At 43.0% G+C, this 20,691-nt stretch overlaps 1 protein-coding gene across 1 annotated transcript; it reads right to left on the bottom strand.

Annotated features, from left to right (window-relative positions):
• Window positions 1-6,074: 6,074 nt before the first annotated feature.
• LOC147712951 (olfactory receptor 6B1-like) lies at window positions 6,075-7,004 on the bottom strand. The gene has a single exon (XM_086919737.1). It carries the CDS (start codon window positions 7,002-7,004, stop codon window positions 6,075-6,077), a length of 930 nt encoding a protein of 309 aa, XP_086775863.1.
• Between the last annotated feature and the right edge of the window lie 13,687 nt (window positions 7,005-20,691).

The following is a 20,691-nucleotide window of genomic DNA, read 5'->3' on the forward strand; positions in this document are numbered from 1 at the left end:
GCTTTGGTTGCTGATGCAAAGGAATTTTGACGGATTTCAGGCTCTGCGTTATGCTTGCAAATTATCCATCATACATTGACAAAACCATAAATATCACTTCTTCGGTCTTACACTCAATTTTACAGGGGAATGCCTTCCTTGTATATTTTAGTCAATGTGTGATGCAGCCTATTCTGTCTGAGGTATTTTCCGACACAGACCAACAAGAACCGACGTATTTAAATTATTGAAGCAATACTTATAAAGCACAGCTTATCACCGGAGAAAGCATCCAGGGACTGTGCTGTTTTATCAGTCAAAGGCCAAGGTCATGAGTCCCTTCCTGAAGTGAGTCAACAAGAGTGAAGTACATAGATGGAGGAGAAAGGTGTTCTAGGACTTGGCGGCAAGGTGGAAGAAGGAGCATCCTCCGGTGTGGCAGCGGAGGATGTGTGGTATCTGTGTAAGGGCAAGATGAGCAGAACAGAGGCTCCTGGTAGGCCAGTGGAAATTGAGACAGTGGTTCATGTAGGCTGGTGCTTGATCATGAAGGGCTTTGTAGGTATGGGTTAGAAGCTTGAATTGGCATCTTCTCCGGATGGGGAGCCAGTGGAGAACTTTCAGGCTCTGGGTGGTGTGGGTCCTCTTGGGCAGGCTGAGGGTGAGTCTGGTTGCAGTGTTCTAGATCTTCCGGAGGCTTCTTATGAGATCAGTGCTGGTGCCTTCATATTGTGCATTGCTGTAGTCCAGCCAGCTGGTGATGAAGGCCTGCATTATCGATTTCATGGTGCTGATGGGGGGACACTTGAAGACTTTGCAGAGAATGTGGAGGGTGTTGAAGAAGAATGAGGTGATGGCGTTGTCATTATATTTCATGGAGAGTTCTCTTTCCAGAAAGATGCAAGGGGTCCGTTTCGGTCCAAGACCTTAATTTTAAGGAGCATATTGCTCAGACAGTGGGCACCTGCTTTCATACTTTGGGCCTACTTCGGCACTGCTTTCCCCTGCTCACTGATTCTATTCAGAGGACTTTGACTCAGGCACTTATATTGAGTCACCTGGACTACTGTAATGGTCTGCTGCTCTCTGCTAATGAGACCTCAGCAGACTTCAGGTGGTCCAGAATACGACGGCATGACTAGTTCTTAATGTCCCTACCAGGATGTCCTCCCGTCCTCTTCTCCTGCAGCTTCACTGGCTACCCATATGCAACAAATCAATTTTTTAAATCTGTTGCAACATCCATAAGGCACAGTATAATCTTGGCCCTAGTTATCTTTCAGAAAAATGAATTCCCTATCGACCCTCAAGGCCCCTACGCTCCAGCTCAAAACATTTGCTGGAGGTCCCCGAATTAAGAGAGCAAGGTTAGGGGGAAAGGCCCTCTCCTACCTTGGCCCACGGTACTGGAATGAATTTCCTCTATACTTAAGACAATGCCCCAATCGTCTTCATTTTAGAAAGCTGCTTAAGACTACCTTCTTTTGTTTTTGATTCCTGCAACCCCTGCAAATCTATACGAAGCCAGTCTAAAGCGTAGAGATACTCCTCGGAGTGGATTCCCGTGCTATGTTAAAAACTTAAATAAATAAATAAAACACCAAGAATATGGGTGTAATCTTTTGAAGTGGTGCTGGGTCCAAGTTCCGATGGCCACCAGGAGTCTTTCCAGAGGGAGGTGTGTCTGCTGAAGATCAGAACTTCAGTTTTTTCTCTGTGTTGAGCTTCAGGCAGTTGGTCTTCATCCAGGCTGAGACGTTCTTCATAAAGTTATGGAAGTTGGTGTTGGAACCAGCACTTTCTGGTTGACTGAAGGGATGCCCCCCACCAGGCAGAGCCTACCGCTCCTGTCAAGGGGGTGTGGTTACACTCGCTGTATAACCTGTGCTCATCCTTGGGTAGCTTGTCACTGAGCAGTTAGGCTTATCTTAGAGGCAATGTGTAGATAAAGGTACAGCTGTTACTCGCAATAAGTACACTGGGCCTGAATCACTAGGGTAAACTTACACTTCTGTGTAAGTTTACATTTGTTTGGAATTCACAAAACTGCATTTATAATAAAAAGTTTATGAGTGATGAAACTCGGCAGTCGGGGCTGACACATAAAAAGATAGGCATGCCTTATGGACCAAACTGCTACTAGACAAATTCAAATCTCTCTCCACCAGAGTTATCTTGCCACTGATATTGTTGCCTGAAAACTGTTGGATGTACATGGAACTGTGCAGTGCTTTCAAAACTGATGCAATGCTATAAAACTGGATTCCAGTAACAAAACCTGTCCCACTACAGTTCCAACCTCCAAGGGAAACGACTGAACAGCCAGTCAGGCCTTGGGATCAAACCTTTAAGTTGTGCATAAAAGAGACCATCAAAAATAAAATAGTTCTGGCTGAGGGAAAGATTAGCAGGCTCAATAATAAATGATGTAAGAATGAGTTCTAATTCCGAATAATGCTTCAAGGACTCATAAGGACTCAGTCTGGGGAATATTCGATTTTTTGCAGGCTATCAATACATATATTGCCACTAGTTGCTGAGTACTGAATTGAGTGTGCGGTCCATTTTTATTGTTTTTTTTCTTTATTATACCCTAATAAGCAGACAGTTAAAGTAATAGTGTTGTTACTTCCCAGTAATCATTCTATCTGCTGCTTGTTTTATCCCTTTTTGATTGGTCATTTTTATTTTTATCTTATTATGTAATAGATATTCTTTACAATTTATTTGGCCATCTTCTGCCATGCCTCTAAATTACTTATTTCCCAATAGCAGTGTGGTGTGTCCTGATCTCTAATATGATATCACATAGCGCCTGCTTAAGACACGTTTCCTCTTTCAGCTATGCTAATGGTAATAGTTCTGCTCTCTCTGCGAGTCTTTCCGAGTTTCATCTGGTCTGTACAGATGCCTTAGCTTCCTTGTTTGCTAGTGTTGAATCTGGATCCGCACAACCCATTCTCTACCTTTATTACTTGGAAGATTCCTACTTTCACTCAATTTTTTTATTGGCTTTGTACTCTCTGCACCGTTCCTTTGATCTGGAAGTCTGCTCTTGTGGTTCCACTGCTAAAAAGATCTATTGTAGATCTCTCAGTCTTTACTAGCTATGATCCCTTCTTGCTTATTCCCTATCTTTCCATACTTCTGGAAAAACATATCATTAGCTACCTACCTTCTCATCCTGAAACTCACTCCATTCTGGATTCCGCTTCATCCAGATTTCATCACAACACTGCTGTCTTTCGACTTCCCCCTCGATGGCCTCATCCTTTAAGCCAGATACAAGGGGATAGAGAAGCACTCAACTCTTTAATACTATACTGTGTTAATCCCGCTAAACAAAAGGGTGCAACAGTACTAATTGTGTTGGCTGCACAATATGTGAAATATAATAGAAATGTAGACTGAGGCCTACAAGCAGTGTGCAATGTTCCAAGAGAAAAAAAATGCTCAATAATTTGAACCAAACTTAAATGAAATAAAAACAAAACTGATCTTGTTCCAATACCAGTTCCTTTTAGTACTCAAAATACTTTGTTCAGTATCACAATTCAATTAAATTCATTACTGATAAGTTTATAATCAAAAACAACAGGTATCGCTGTATATTAAAGATCATGACAAGATACTTTTAACATTTGAATTAATCCTTTACATAGTTCACAGCTTGATATATATCACATCTTTTGTCATATGTGAATAACAAGTCAAATTTGGAGAAGCGCCGCCCAATGCATTTCGGGAACCGACGTTACCTTTTTCAGGGGAGAATACCTAAAAATACAGAAAATAAAATAACCATCCAACCTATATGCATGGTTTACATGGTAAGTAGACACTGATGGGTTATGGTCCTAAATGGCATACTAGACACCTCTTTTATTAAAAATAGAGGGGAATAACTATCTTATCCATTACAAGATTAAAATAACATGCCACTCAGTATATAAGGCATGTTAATTTCCAGTGTATTTTCAGGTATTTGCCCCTGAAGAAGGGAACGTCGGTTCCCGAAATGCATTGGGCGGCGTTTCTCCAAATGTGACTTGTTATTTACATATGACAAAAGATGGGATATATATCAAGCTGTGAACTATGTAAAGGATTAATTCAAATGTGAACAGTATCTTGTCATGATCTTTAATGTACAGCAAAAAAGAAATCTATGATTCCTTCAAAATCAAAAACCTTCATTACACCCAAACATCGTTTTCCAGCTAGATAAAGAGCAAGAATCTGCCTTGATTGCAAATTGGGTGATCTGAAGATCACTGTTGATATAAATATCAGGCTTTTAATAATGCAACTTTCTTCTGATTTATACTTCAGGCTCTGAGTGACACCTGGAATTACAGTCCTGGACAGGATTTCTTCATGTATGTCTCTACAAAAGACACAACATTATTTCGAGTTCACATTTTTCTATTATCCCCCTCAACTTCAATGCGTGTATTCTACAAAGCTCCATATTCCTACTCTTCAATGTATGCTGCAACCTCTTTACCTGACCTGATAAGTTCTTTCAGAGGAAACCAACATCCTGAAGCTCAAATCAATGTGGAGCTTGCCTTCTGTCCTCTAGGTCAATATCTCTAACCAGTGGAATTCTGAATATTAATCAATGACATCGTGTTGACTCATTTAAAGGTGCCTTTCCTGTGGAATGTGTGCATTTCCTAAGGCAGGTGCAGCAGTAGGATGTCTGTGTCATTACTGAAGCTTTTCTAATGCAAAACATCAAACTCATCCCACTCAGGTCAGATTTACATCCTCTAACCTGCATCATACACAAGCATTGCCTGATGTTCTCAACCAATCGTCTGAAGATATATCTCTGTAGGTTTAACTCCTAGAGACAGGATTGCTCTTTAAGTTTTGCTTTACACTTGCACTCACTCACATGCTTACTCTATCATTCACTCAATGTATTGTCTTTCTCATGTATACATTCATATCTTTATAAATATCAGTCTTGGTCTCAGCAATAACTCTTCATGTTCCATGTTTATTTATGTTTTGATGTATGATTAAGCGGGCTACACATATGAATATAACACCCGGAATCACTAAGAAGCTATATAGATTTTTGGAATAAAAAAAGCTGCAGTTACGACGAGCAGACAAAAGTAACAGAAAACGGTGCCGCACACAGGGTGGTGAAACCACACACAGTTGAGGTAGCTCGAGTTGTAAGATGGGATACATAGTGCGTGTACAATGGAGGTGGGGTAAGAAGAATTCTGCGAAGAAAGCCGGATGAGAGCTGGTGACCCCACTTGGGGGCATACTATCAAGCCTGGGCGATAAAATTATCGCCGCTTTATCTGCAGGAAACTGCCGATAAAGTGGCGATAATGGGCTTGGTAATATGCTCTATGGAATTCCAAACAAAGCTCATGTTAGATGACCTTCACATTTAATATGAGCTTCGATTAGAATTCCATAAAGCATATTATCAAGCCCATTATCGCCACTTTATTGGCAGTTTCCTGCCGATAAAGCGGCAATAATTTTTTCGCCCAGGCTTGATAATATGTCCCTTAGTTAGACGCATTTGGCAAACGAAGCAGCGCTGCCCTCGAAAAACCATGGACAAGTCTTTTGAATGTTGAATAGGATTAATGACAATACGACATGCGTGATGACAAAATTATCCAAGCAAATATTAATACTACTACTCTTGAATAAAATCTGTTATAAGTACCACAGTTTAACCCAAACTATTTAACTCTGACGTGTTTGTTCTATTTTAGAATCATCTTATTTGTGACTCATTATATATAACAATACATATTTTCTCTTGTATCCTCCAAATCTACAGATGACTTTGTATATTTATCTGCTGGGCTATCCGTTAATTATTTGCAAAATATAACATTCTTCCTTCCTCAGCAGTCTCACCTTTCAGTTCCCTTACTAGAAACGTCTTCCATGATTTAAAAATGTTTTCTTGTATTTAGAAATGTTTGTATATTTCAATGCAAAGTCCCCCACACACCCTTAATGAGGAGAGATATTGTTCGTGTAAAACATATCACAATAATTTACAACAGAGTATACTGATAATTTAAATGTTAAGTCGTTTGAGAAGATTAATTTTTGAGCCTAAACGTTTTCTGTAAAATAAGCTTCATCTCTTTATTCCTCAGGCAGTAGATCACTGGGTTCACCATTGGAGTTATGACAGCATACGATGTGGATATCAGTTTATTCATTTCAAAAGAACTTATCTTTTTTGGCCGAGCATATATGAAAAGGGTGGAAGTGTAAAATATGCTAACAACAGAGAGATGTGAGGCACAGGTAGAAAATGCCTTCCATCTGCCAGTAGTGGTGGGGATTTTAAGAATAGTCAAAATAATGCAAATGTAAGACACGACTGTCACAAGCAGAGGAATAAGCAAAATGACCAGTGCGAGAATGAAATCCACCAGTTCGGCCAAAGACCTGTCGGTGCAGGCCAGATTCAGCACGGGGGAGATGTCGCAGAAGAAGTGATTGATGACGTTTGACCCACAGAATTCTAAGCGAGCAATAAAGACCATTTTGATGGTCGTGATAAGGAACCCCGTTATCCAGGTTGCAGCAGCCAGCTGTATGCAAAGACTGTTGCTCATGATGGTTGGGTAGCGCAAAGGGTGGCAGATGGCAACGTAGCGGTCGAACGCCATGACTGCAAGAAGAACACATTCTGTACACAACAGGGAAATGAAGAAAAATAATTGGGTCATGCAGCTTTCAAAAGAGATGTGTTTATTCTCAGTGGCCAGGTTGGCGAGCAGATTGGGAACTGTAACCGAGATGTAGCACAACTCCAGGAAAGCAAGGTTACTCAAGAAAAAATACATGGGTTTGTGGAGTTTTCTGTTTGCTCTGATCAAGGAGATGATGATGATGTTTTCCATTACCGTCAGGATGTAGGCTATAAAAAATAGAAAGAAAACTACTCCTTTAATTTGCATTTGAGCTGGGAATCCACGGAGAATAAAATACTTGTATGTGGTGACATTTCCTCTCGCCATGGGTGCGCTGACTATTTCGGATCTGTGAGAAGAGAGAATGGGAAAGGCTAAGAGTTATCTGAATAAAGTGGCAAATTTAATGTGAAGATTTACAAAATTGCAACAACTTAGAGAGAAAAGTAAAAAAGAACTTGAAAACTAGTGTGTTCATGCTCATGATTAGGTCGGGTGAAGTTTGCAAACTCCTCAAAGTGACCAAAAATCTCAGCAGAGTTCTGCAAGTGGCGTTAGGGGCGGCCTTAGGCATGTGCAAGCTGTGTGCCTGCACAGGGCCACCAAACCCCAGGGGCCACCACGCCAATATATATCCTTAATATAATAATCCTCTGAGGATGGATACATATTTGCGTGGCGGCCCCTGGCAGGGATTTGGCAGCCTCCGGCTCTGTTCCACTTTAAAACACCCTGACCCACCCCTCTTCACTGGCATCCGCGCTCCGCCCGGTTCCCCTCTTCCGGGGCCCCCTACCTATTCTCCCTGCCCAGGACCACCATGAGCCTAGAGCTGCCCCTGGTGGCGTAGTGCTGCACTAACTGTACTTTGCATTGATCTTCCTGCTGTTTGAGTAGAAATTCTACCCTGGCGTCAGCTCAGGCTCGCGAAAAAAAACTTCACTGCACTAAAAAGAGCATAGTCTTCCGCACCACGCGAGCTCCGCGGAGGGAAGTGCACAAAACTCAGTGAACAGAGCAGAGTTCACTACCCAGGCCTGCTTACGATATGGCTACTTTGCTTTTGTTAGGCATTCATATAGTGAAAACAACAACTGGTACCCAAGTGCTTTTAGCCACAGGACCAACTAAAGCGCACAGTACCATATCATGAAAATATATTTTATATTTTTAATTTTGTTTTTAATTTCTTCTTGAAAAACACTAAGATTTGACTTCTGACTAGATGTTTTTGCAGATTGTTTCATAGTTTACAAGACTGCTGTATTCAGTACGTAAGGATGTGTGCAGCACAGGAACTCCACAGTTTATTATTACACTTAACATTTAACAAAGGGGAGGAATTGTGAGTCTCTAGTTGAGGCATGGGTGTGCACATATGCATCAATTTCCCTGCGATTGTAGGACTTCAGTGTAGGCAGAAATGGCCCCACTTTAATACCTCTGTCCCAGCGGGAATTTCCTCTTCACTTTACCAAGTTGACTGACTGCACACTGAAATAAATTCAGAAACCTCACCACCCACTGTGCACCATGTAAATGACTTACCACTTGTAGACTGTGCTGTAACAGGAAAATCCCAAAGTAAAAAACCTTTGTTAGGGTCTGATTGTGAGATTAGCATACTACCTAACAGTGCTTTTACCTCTGGTGATTTGAAGGCAAGGGTTGAATTGTCTCTTACTGAATTAGTCATATTGTAGCTTTATTGATTACATCCTTCTAGAAGTGAGACTTCGGAGCCAAATGGGCTACATGTTGGTGTTGGAGCGAGAATAGAGTGACCACGACCCATTTGTACTCAAAGTGAAATAGTTGACTCCATTCTTTTTTCTTCTTGAATTGGAGGGACATCAGAATCAGCTAAATGTCACAAACAATTTGCGAAATGTTATGTGGGAAATGAGTTCTTCACCCAATGCTGTCGATAGAGCGCGCAGGTCACCCGACTCAGATTACCATACTCAACTGGGCCCATAAACAACATACGATGAGTTTTAATTAGGTAACCTGTGCACTTACTCTAATCAGTGAATTATGAATTTCTTTTCGGACCTATACCATTGACTTACCAATCCTTGTCACCAGTACCTTAAGTCCTATTGAATCAGGGAGTTAGCAAGAATATAGGTAACATTTAACATTAGCACTCGTTTAATAACCACAAACAGAGGTAGTGTTTAAACTCTTTATCTAAAATTCTTTAAATGTCTTAATCCAAGCCATTAAGCAATAGAAAGTTCCCAAACAAGAAAATAACGATTAGAATAAAAATATGTATAGATTTTATAAGACAGTCTCACACATTTGTCATTTAGGGTAGGGAAGAGAAAGAATCAAAGCAATGACATATGACAATAATGCAAAACCTTTATCATTTAACATTAGGGTGGGAAGAGAGAAGGAGCCAGAACAATTACATACCCGCTTAGAATATTTACATAGAATGGTGTGAAGAACTAACCCTGGCCACGGGTCAGTTTGAAGGACAGAACCCCGAAAGTGCACGCACCATAAAAGCAGGCAGGCGCAGATCAGAATCCGGCTTGAAGTACGGGCGAAAATGAGGTTAGTTAAGAACGTCCCCATTCATCACGTTATCGCGATATCTCCCACACATTGCCACGGGGTAAATGGCATTAAATGGCGCCGCTAAATCTGGCATTCGAGTCTCTTGATGCGTGATGACTCGGCGGGACGCACACAATTTATCAGGAATCCAAGTAAGTAGGTAGTAAATAGACGGTTTTACCGGCAAACCGCAATGAGTCAATTGAACTTTTGCCAGGAATAGAAAGGGAAGCGGGAGGTATTTCGGACATCGGTCTCATGCAAGCAACACGCCTTTCTGTATTTAATGTGTCTATCACTTCAGGCAGTGTAATAGAAATATCTGCGGGATAGCTGTTAAGTGTATCTAACATGTTTATCCCTTCCCGTATATCTAACGGGAAGGGGGAGGTCTAGCACACATTGATTTTTTTCAAGATGTGCATTTAGTAAGAAGTACTACTGGGTGATATAGATGTCAGATATGCTCTAATACATATAAAGACACTAGAAGATACATCTTGTCTTTTAGAGTCACATTCGATCCCTATGAGGAGCGCAACTTCAGTAAATATGGACCATCAGTCTCAAGTCACCGTTTGAATTTAGATAGTGCTATCAATCCAGGTATTTATTGAGAATTGCAATCTGAACATGCAAGTTGTTAGCAGGTTAACATTAATCAGTAGGTGAATTAGGGGAGATTCATACTTGGTTTATTGTTTAAGTCTCCGCTACTATTAGAATATATTAGACGCCATATCACGCGCCTTAAACAACTTAAACCAAGAGGAGGGACTGGGCTCAGCACGTGCCATACTATGATGCGCGATATACTAATGCATTAAACCAAGTCTATTAGGTATGTACAAACCTATTATCCATCTCATTCTTTTTTTTTTTTTACTTTATTGTGCAATTAGTTAAGATTACAACCATGGGCCTACAACCACAGGGGCCGGCCGCTAGAACACTTAAAAGCAACCATTGTTTAGCACAAAACTTTGGCCGATCTCCTAGAGGTCTGGCAATAATACAGGATACGAGTCGCAGCAACACAGGATAAAATCAGGATATAATAGTATTTTGTTTTTTATAAAAAGAACAAAGAAAAGAAACAAACAAATCTCAAGGCATAAAACATTATATATGAAGTTGTGCTCATACGGGGGACCCTCAAACACAAGATGAACGAACAAGCAAGCGGTAGAGATGGTCAGGGGGGGAGTCAGTGGGGAAGTCAAAAATCAGGAAGGAAAGTAGACTACACAAGGAATGTCGGATCAGGGAGATAGGGAGATGTCTGGATTATCTTCAAACGGGGGTGTACATATGTTTCCTCGATAGGCGTTCCATTGGCCCCAGATTCTAGTCTACACCCCAGGTTTGCCCCTAGCCAAATACACAGTCTTCTCTCTAAACATACACCAGTCCATATTCTCCTTCCATACTGACACGGTGGGGCGCCGTTGTGAACCCCACAACTGCGCAATGTCTCTCTTTGCGATCATGTTCCCAAGGGCCGCCCACCGGGCCTGGGCGACGTTGTAGTCGTTCGGCTCCCACACATTCAACAGACATCTCCGGGCCTCAGGCAGCAGAGCAACTCCGGTGACACACTCCATTACAGCATGCACCCGAGTCAGTACGCAGCCACCTCCCGGCATTCCCAGGTGATATGGAGGAAAGTAGCACTCAAACCACATCCACGCTTACATAACCCATCTGCGGAGAAACCCAAGGAGACCAAACGAGGACCGGTAACATACACGCGATGAAGAATTTTGAGTTGGACGAGACGGGCGGGAATGGCTACCTCCTTCGGGGAAGACAGTGCAGACTGCCAGTCTTCATCATCCGGTTCTAACCCGACCCCAATCCAGGCCACCCTGAGACGCACGAGGAGATCTGCCCGATTGTTGATTAACTTCTTATATATTAGTGAAATCGTACTATCAGGCAGATGACCATCGACTACTCGGTCTTCCAGTGGGGAGGACTCAGGAACATTGGCATCGGCAGCGAAGACCGATGTCAAGGCATATGACCTGTGCATACCTAAAAAACTCTCCTTCACTCAGCTCATACTCATTCTGTAGTGTCTCAAAAGTCTTAAGCGCACCCTTCACCCAAAGGTCACCCACTCTGCTTATACCAATCATATCCCATTTCTCAAAACCATTCGTTGTCCAGAGGCATCCCAATCTCTCCGACGCATACAATGGGGTCGCACGTGTCAACCGATCCTTCCAGCCTAGGGCAGCATTTACATCACTCTAGACGCGCACAGCAATCATAGTGGGCCCTGTTAAATTTCTCCCTGCTGGCCTAGAGTAGAGCGCCCTGTTGTAATTCCCCCCCGGCAATTGATGCTTGTCCATCTCAAATGCCGGATTTGGGCTGGGTGCATACATTGCATGATTAATCGCGCACAGCTGAGAGGCCCAATAGTACTGCCTGATATCCAGGAGCGCCATGCCCCGTCATACCAGGGTAGAGTTAGCTTAGCAAGAGCAATTCTTGCATGGCCATCCCAGATGAGCCGCCTCTGTAGGCTTTCCACCTCCCGAAAGTAACTTGCCGGGATGATGTCAAATGAATTCTGGAGTGCGTATAAAAACCGTGGCAGGGATATCATTTTAAAAAGCGCGGCACGACCGAGCGGTGACAGCGGCAATCTACGCCAATGAACCACGTCAAGCTTCAACCTCTGGAGAGGGGGAGAAGCAACAGGGTCGAGTAACATGAAGATCCCCAAATATTTGAAACCCGTCTGGGAAACCTGGATAGGAAATCTACGTGGGAAGGGAGGGAGGCCACCCGAAATTACATACACACAAGATTTATTCCAATTTATGACCAAACCCGAATTCTTGTCGAACGAGGTAAGAACGTCAAACAAGACGTTAAGCGATTTATGGGGGGAGGTAAGGTATAAGAGAATATCGTTGGCATACAGCGAAATCCGATCTTCAAAATCGGGAGTCCACTGAATGCCCTTGATCGACGGCTCCCACCGGAGCCAGGCTGCAAGGGGCTCTAAGGCAAGCGCAAAGAGTAGGGGGGACAGGGGGCACCCCTGTCTCGTACTTCTCCCAAGAGTGAAGGAATTGGATTCTCGGCCGTTAACAACCACCTGAGCCAGCGGTTCCCTGTAAAGAAGCTTCACCCACCCTATGAACTCCGAACCGAAGCCAAATTTTGCGAGGGCGGCCCAGAGATAAGGACACTCTATTGTATAAAAGGCCATTGTGGCGTCCAAAGATGCCAAGATGGCCGGCTCTTGAAGAGACCCCGCCCTCGCGAGAACACCATGCAATCGCCGCAAGTTGAGTGCGGTGTTCCGATGCGGGATAAAACCAGATTGATCCGGATGGATCAGGTCACAGATCACCGTAATCAGACGATTGGCGAGAACTTTGGCCAGGACTTTAGGTTCGGCGTTCAACAGGGAGATGGGCCTGTACAAGGAGCAGCGATCCCTAGCCTTGCCCTCCTTAGGAATTACCACAATTGTTGCTAAACGCTGATCACAAGGGAGGGCACCGAGGTCTCGTGACTCCAGGAACATATCGCGGAGATATGGTGCTACCTTGTCGGGTCGCAGTTTGTACAGTTCGATGGGCAAACCGTTCGGGCCCATAGCCTAACCCGAACGGACAGAACGAATAGCGATCGCAATCTCATCCGCAGACAATGGAGCATCCATTAACTCTCGGTCTTCCTCGGAGAGGTGGGGCAGCGCAATATCGCGCACCAACAAATGGGAGTCTTCCTCATCTCTATCAGACACCGGGGAATACACAGTACGAAAATAATCCGCGAAACACTCCACAATCTCACTTGGGTCAGTCACACACTCTTCATTCAAAGTCTGAATCACGGGGATCACACGATTCGCCCTTTCTTTCTTATCAAGCCACGCAATCAATTTACCCGCCTTGTCCCCGACATCATAAAATCTGCCCTGCTGCTCCCTGTACATTGTTTTGGCAGCATCCGTGACAAGTGACTTATAGTCCAGCTGCTTCAAACCAAGGGCGTGGAGTCCATCCTGGGTGACGCCTGATTCTAGGTCATTCTCCAGTTCAGCTATTTCAGCCTCAAGACGCACAACCTCTTGATTCTTAGTTTTCTTGGCTTCAGAAATTAGGGATAAGGCCTGTCCACGAATAACAGTCTTGAAAACTTCCCACAGGGACACAGAAGAGGAAACAGACCCCTCGTTTTCAAGGAAGTAGTGGTCTAGGGACTTTATCAAACTGTTACGGGTCTTGGGATTACGCAGATACCAGGGGTTAATGGGGGCGACCCGCCCCGCACCATTCGCCCCAGTATCAATACAAAGCCACAATGAGGAATGATCCGAGATGCCCCGGGCCAGGTGTCTGATCTCTCTAACAGAAGGGGACGGGCAGCAGGCATGAGAATGTAATCGAGTCTGGAGAGACTTCCATGGGCCCCAGAGTGAAAGGTGTACTGACTCTGTGTCGGATGCATCAACCTCCAGCAGTCTACCAAAGCAAAAGTGTCCAAAAACCCACCAAGCCATGACTGGGACTTAGAAAGATCCCTAGGGGGGTGACGATCCACGGTACAAGAAACAACAGAATTAAAATCCCCACCCATAAGGAGAGTACCATCAGGGAGTTCCAGGATCACACGTCCGATATCTGAAAAGGTGGAGGTCTGGAGCCCCGGGGGAACATATACAGTGAGCAAAGAAAGAGTGCCTGTCGCCCTAACATTTCCCAATCTACAAAAAGACCCTGGAGGAGGAAAGAGGCCCATCCCCCCCGCCCCCCACGGGCGAAAATCAGTAAAATACGAGCGTAAGAAAATTATAGAACCCAGCTGTACAAAGTCAAATGTTCGGATATCAGGGGCCGAGACATCACTTCTGTTCAGGCTCACCACCCTCGGCACCACCAGGGTGCTCAGTTCGGCCGTTACGGGCAGGCAGAGAATCCAGCCAGTCACTCACATTCTCTAGTCGGTCAAAGAAAAATGTCCGGTCCTCGTACCCCACACGAAGCCTGGTGGTGAACAGCATCGCGTATTTCAGGCCTAAGTCACGGAGACGTCGCTTCACACCCCGAAAACCCATCCTTTGCCTCTGGACGAGCTGAGTGAAGTCCGGGTAAAAGTTGACTGTGGAATTTTTGAATTTCACCGGGCTGCTCACCCTCGAAGCCTGCAGGATAGCATCACGGTCTCTGAAGTGAAAGAGCTTGGCGATGATAGGCCTGGGAGGGGCGCCTGGTTTCGGCTTCCCACCCGGGACGCGATGGGCACGCTCCACTGCAAAGAACTTGCTCAGTCCAGAAGGGGCAAGGTGGTTCAGAACAAGGTCCTCCACCAGGAGATCCATCGAATGATTCTCGGGGTTTTCCGGGACACCTATGACGCGGATGTTGTTGCGTCTTGCCCTATTCTCGAAATCTTCCAGCCGATGAGCCATGATATCATTAGTTGATTTAAGATTGCCAAGTTCGGTTTGAAGTTCCGACATATCGGCCGTGAGGCTAGAAGTCTTCAAATCCAACGATTTCACCTTCTCGTTGGTTTTAGACTGGTCGGCTTTAATCAGGGTGACATCGACGGCAACTGTGTCGATTTTGTGAGCAAGAGCCTCATACTGTTGGCCGATGGTCTCCTTCATGGTAGTGATGGCACTCATGACGTCCTGAAGAGACGGCTCAGTAGGCGCGGTCGAATCTTCCTTGGCATCCTCCGGGGTACGGCTGGCACCACCAGGGGATCCTTTAGATTGAGTATACCGATCCATAATGTTGGTTTGGACCAGTCCCCCGCGAAGGGGCACCTTAGTTTTCCGATTCTCGGCTTCGGCCTTGGCCGCCATACTGGAAGATGCGCCCCGGAGGGGCCCGTGAGACCTAGTGAAAATGGCCGCCTGCGGATAAGTCACCAAAAGTCCACAAAAGCAGGCTTGTGTGGCCGAGGCAAAGACACAGTCCGACCCAACTCCGTGGAGGGTAGAGTCACACTCTGACTAAACAGAGACTGGACAGATCTCCGACAGAACGGAACTGTCCCGCAGTCAGACAATGCCAGGACCCAAAAGTGAAACCGAAAGTTGATGCAGGGCTACTGAGGTTCAACTTCGTCCCGGCGTACCAATTTGCCTAGTCCCCGGCTTACCGCAGGGTGGGCCTCGAAAGTTCGAATCAACGTAGCTTTGGTTCCCAAAGTCCGAATCAAAATTTTTAAAGAGCTGAGAGATCAGCTGAGGTTCCTCTTCAATAACCCATCTGAAAATTCAGGATTTCGTCAGGATAAGTTGCGAAGAGTGGCGAGGGTCTCGGGAGCTCTGTGCTCACGCGGCCATCTCGGATGCTCGCGTAGCTCCTCCTCATCCATCTCATTCTTATTATGTTATTTAATGGGGCAGCATAATAAACAACAGACTGTTCCTCTTTAACCCAGTACTGCAGGATACCTCCATACCACTTGTACCCTAGACCAGAGAGAGAATGTATCATCTATATCAGGACGTCTAATATAGGAACCTATGCCTCAGCAGTGTAAGTAGGAATTAATCCTTCTATCCGTCCTTTTTAACTTAGGTTAAATGGGAGTAGGGATGCATAAGTAATGATCTAATTCAAATCTATAAAACTTCGACACCTCTGAAGATATGGAGGATGTCTGTATAGTTTAACCTGATGTTGGGGCATCAACAAGGTTTTCTAGCTTAGGAGAGAACAACTAGCCATATGTATAATCTCCTTTATTCCAAATTTCAGGTGGTTACACCATCAGCAAATTTCTAGATACCATGACAGTACAGTCCTTGCTTAACCAAGAGTAATTTATAATGGTGAATATATTTTTTGTCTAAACTGTTAGGCATGAAGTACCCTTAGAACATAGGATATAGAATTACCAGCTCAGTCTATCTTTGAACAGATAATATTTGACAAAGTTGTGAATATTACATCTTATGTTCCAAAAACTCCATTCAACCTGAGTAGGGATGAGTAGAGATGAATATAAAGCCCTAAATCAAATAAAGACCAACAAAAATATAGTTGTGAAGGCTTGTGACAAAGGGGGAGGAATTGTTGTATATTATACAACCACCTATATAACCAAAATGGAGGAAATGTTGGGTGACACACATTTCTACACACCTATCCCCAAAGACCTCACCTCCCAGACAATGTCAAAAATTAGGAAGCTGACAGACAAAGCCCTCAGGGAGGGTGAGATTTGTGACAAGGAATGGAGCTTTTTAATTGTGAAAAATCCAAGGCTTGCTAGCATATATGGTATACCGAAGTTTCACAAAAGTACACAAAATCCCCGGCTGAGGCCTATAGTAACAGCAATAGGCTCAGCTACTGAACCTTTAGCTAAATACATCAATGCCATTCTCTGTCCACATGTGTCCAAGATACCAGACACATCATCAATCTGGTAGAGAATTCCAATTTCTGTACTGACACTCAATATCTAGTAACAATGGACATTGAGGCTATTTACAGTAATATACCCATCATGGGGGCCTTAGAAGCTGTCCATTGGTTCATACAAAAGTACAGTATTAAGTGCCCAACCATAATTATTTTGGAATGTTTAAAAATAGTATTGTGTGACAACATTTTTGAATTCAACAACAAGCTATGTAAACTGAAGCAATGAGTTAGCATGGGAGCATCATGTGCGCCAACTGTTGCTAATATCTATATGTCTCAATTTGAAGAACGATTTGTTTTTAATGAGGTTGCACCATTCTATGAATCCGTGACCAAGTGGTCGCGGTTCATAGACGATGTATTTTTCATCTGGAATGACTGCATTGAAAATTTACATCAATTTATTCAGTGGATTAACCAATGTGACAGGAATATCAGATTCACTAATCACTTAGATAATGAAAAGGTTGATTATTTGGACATCATGATCAAGCATGAGAGTGGTGTCCTGGTACTGGATTTGTTTACCAAGCCCACTGCCAGAAACACCCTCCTCCATTATGATAGTTTCCATCCCGCCATTCAGAAAAATAGTGTACCGTTTGGGGAGTTTTTACGTCTCAGCCTTAATTGCACTAATATTTCAGACAATGACACTAGGTCTGTAACAATGAAACTGAAATTTCAAGCAAGAGGTTATCCCAAAAATATTGTGCGAGATTCATATAAGTGGGCCCGTTTTTATGATCGCCAGCACCTCCTTGAATCCACTAAAGATAAAACGGATCCAGGACTAGTATTTATAACCAAACATTCAGTGCTTAATGACAGAATTAGGCAGGCAGTGTGTGCCAGTTGGCATATACTGAAAGTAAATACCCCAAAAGAAGAAAGAATACCCAAACCCATGTTCGCCTACAAATGCAACAAGTCATTAAAAGACCACATTGTCAGGTCCTGCATGAATCAAAAAACAATCACTGGGCAAATGAGTATTAACACCATGTGACCAGTGCAAGGGACATATAAGTGTTCGAACTGTAAATCATGTAATTCAGTGATTCAAGGCCCAACCTTGCATTTTAATAATCAGGTTATCACCCCAGAAGACTTAAATAACTGTCGGAGTACTAATGTTGTGTACCTGGTTATTTGTCCATGCAAGAAAGGATAAGTAGGCCAGACAGGGTGGGCCATGAATGTTCGCTTGACTGAACATCGGTCAGCTATCAGAACACAAAAAACAGTGGCACCCATGGTTAGCCATTTTTTGGATAAGAACCATGCGCCAGAATACATGAAATGGTACATCCTGGAAAGGATTCACCAAAAAAAAGGAGTAGACACAGATAAGATCAGAAAAATGCGCAAGGTATATTGGATCTTTATTTTAGAAACAGCAATCAAAGGGTTGAATTTGGAGATCCCATGGGAGCAGGCCATAAAATAATACACTGGTGCCACTATATATAATACTCCATGTCCATTAGCACACATATGAGTGTGATTAGTCAGTTAAGATGAGAATTAGGGACCCTTGAGAGTTCTTTATCATCAGATAATTTTTCTTAGGGGCTTTACTGTTCCCTACAGGCAGACAGCGGCTGACGTCTACTGATGTCCAACAGAAAAGCCCTCAAGCATCATGTAGTATGTAATTAACAGACAAGATTCCTGGGGTACAGCGATGATTAACTGGATTTATTGACTTTGGTGGTATATTTTAGATGTAGCCCGAGTATCCCAATCCATCATGGCGGCTAAACCCACAGGTAGTCCAATGACTACTATCTATAAACACAGTAGAAGCCTAGATAGTACACGCTACAGGACTCTCCGGTTGATACACCATCAACTATGCCCTAGACCCGTATGCATTAATTTGCATAGAATTCATATATTAGCGAAATTGCGGTAGCAAACTCATGCACCAATGGAGTAGTAGCGGTCACGTGTGTATCTCATAGACCCTGGAAGACACATTTTTCAGAGAGTGAAAAAAGACGGTGAATATTAATTATTTTGACTGTATTGAGTTTGTTCCATATATAATATAGCCCTAATATACTAGTCCATCATGGCGCCCAACCTGCAGGCTTGACGTACGGGTGAAAATGAGGTTAGTTAAGAACATCCCCATTTCATCACGTTATCGCGATATCTTCCACACATTGCTGCGTGGTAAATGGCTTTAAATGGCGCCGCTAAATCTGGCATTCGAGTCTGTTGATGCGTGATGACTTGGTGGGACGCACACAATTTATCCGTGATCCAAGTAATCCAAGTAAGTAGGTAGTAAATAGGAGGTTTTGCCGGCAAACCACAATGAGTCCATTGAACTTTTGCCGGGAATAGAGAGGGAAGCGGGGGATATTTTGGACATCGGTCTCGTGCAAGCAACACGCCTATCTGTATTTAATGTGTCTATCACTTCAGGTGGTGTAATAGAAATATCCGCGGGATAGCTGTTAAGTGTATCTAACGTGTTTATCCCTTCCCGTATATGTACCAGGAAGCAGGCGGTCTAGCACACATTGATTTTTTCAAGATGTGCATTTAGTAAGAAGTACTACTGGGTGATATAGATGTCTGATATGCTCTAATACATATAAAGACACTAGACGATACATCTTGTCTTTTAGAGTCAAATTGGATCCCTATGAGGAGCGCAACTTCAGTGAATATGGACCATCAGTCTCAAGTCACCGTCTGAATTTTGATCATACTATCAATTTAGGTATTCATTGAGAATTGCTATCTGAACTTGCAATTTGTTAGCAGGTTAAAATTAATCAGTTGGTGAATTAGGGGAGATTCATACTTGGTTTATTGTTTATTTCTCCGCTACTATTAGAACATATTAGACGCCATATCACGTGCCTTTAACAACTTAAACTCAGAGGAGGGACTGGGCTCAGCACGTGCCATACTATGATGCGCGATATACTAATGCATTAAACCAAGTCTATTAGGTATGTACAACCCTATTATCCATCTCATTCTTATTATGTTATATAATGGGGCAGCATAATAAACAACAGACTGTTCCTCTTTAACCCAGTACTGCAGGATACCTCCATACCACTTGTACCCTAGAACAGAGAGAGAATGTATCATCTATATCAGGACGTCTAATATAGGAACCTATGCCTCAGCAGTGTAAGTAGGAATTAATCCTTATATCCATCTTTTTGACTTAGGTTAAATGGGAGTCGGGATCCATAAGTAATGATCTAATTCAAATCTATAAAACTAAAAACTTTGACACCTCCGAAGATATGGATAGTGTCTATATAGTTTAACCTGATGTTTGGGCTTACCAAGGTTATCTAGCTTAGGAGAGAACAACAAGCAATATATATAATCTCCTTTATTCCTAATTTCAGGTGGTTACACCATCAGCAAATCTCTAGATACCATGACAGCACAGTCCTTGCTTAACCAAGAGTAATTCATAAAGGTGAATATATTTTTTTGTCTAAACTGCTAGGCCTGAAGTACCCTTAAAACATAGGATACAGAATTACCAGCTCAGTTTAGCTAACCTATTCTGTTTTTCACAGACAAATAGGAATAGTTAGGGGACGTATTAACTATATGAAGGAGAATAACAATATGACTTCCAATAAATGTTAATAGATTGTATATAAATTGTATAGCATTGAATGTTTGTTAGAAATGTATATAAAATTTGTATAGCACTGTATATATTTAGACATGTAATTATAAGTTTGATTTGAATAGCACTGTGCGTTATTAGGCATATAACAAGCATCATGTAGTTTAGACCCGGCATTGTTTCACGATTTCTATTCATTACAGTACTTTGCCACACGCACTCTTATTTATGTCCCATATGTATCTATATGTACATAAAATTATCTTTGCAATACGTTGTCACTTTAGAATATTAATACATATCTCTTGTCTCATAGCTCTTTCTGGTTACACAGAATTCCTGAAGAAGGCATTGGCCAAAACGCGTTGATTGGTTCTGTATATTATTACCAGGGATCATCTTGATT

The sequence above is a fragment of the Lissotriton vulgaris genome, chromosome 5 (assembly GCF_964263255.1).
Source record: "Lissotriton vulgaris chromosome 5, aLisVul1.2, whole genome shotgun sequence".
NCBI classification, from domain to species: Eukaryota; Metazoa; Chordata; class Amphibia; order Caudata; family Salamandridae; genus Lissotriton; species Lissotriton vulgaris.

Bases quoted from the DNA above. Each gene is read 5' to 3' on its own strand.
- LOC147712951 (XM_086919737.1), bottom strand. From the start codon at position 7,004: ATGGCGAGAGGAAATGTCACCACATACAAGTATTTTATTCTCCGTGGA.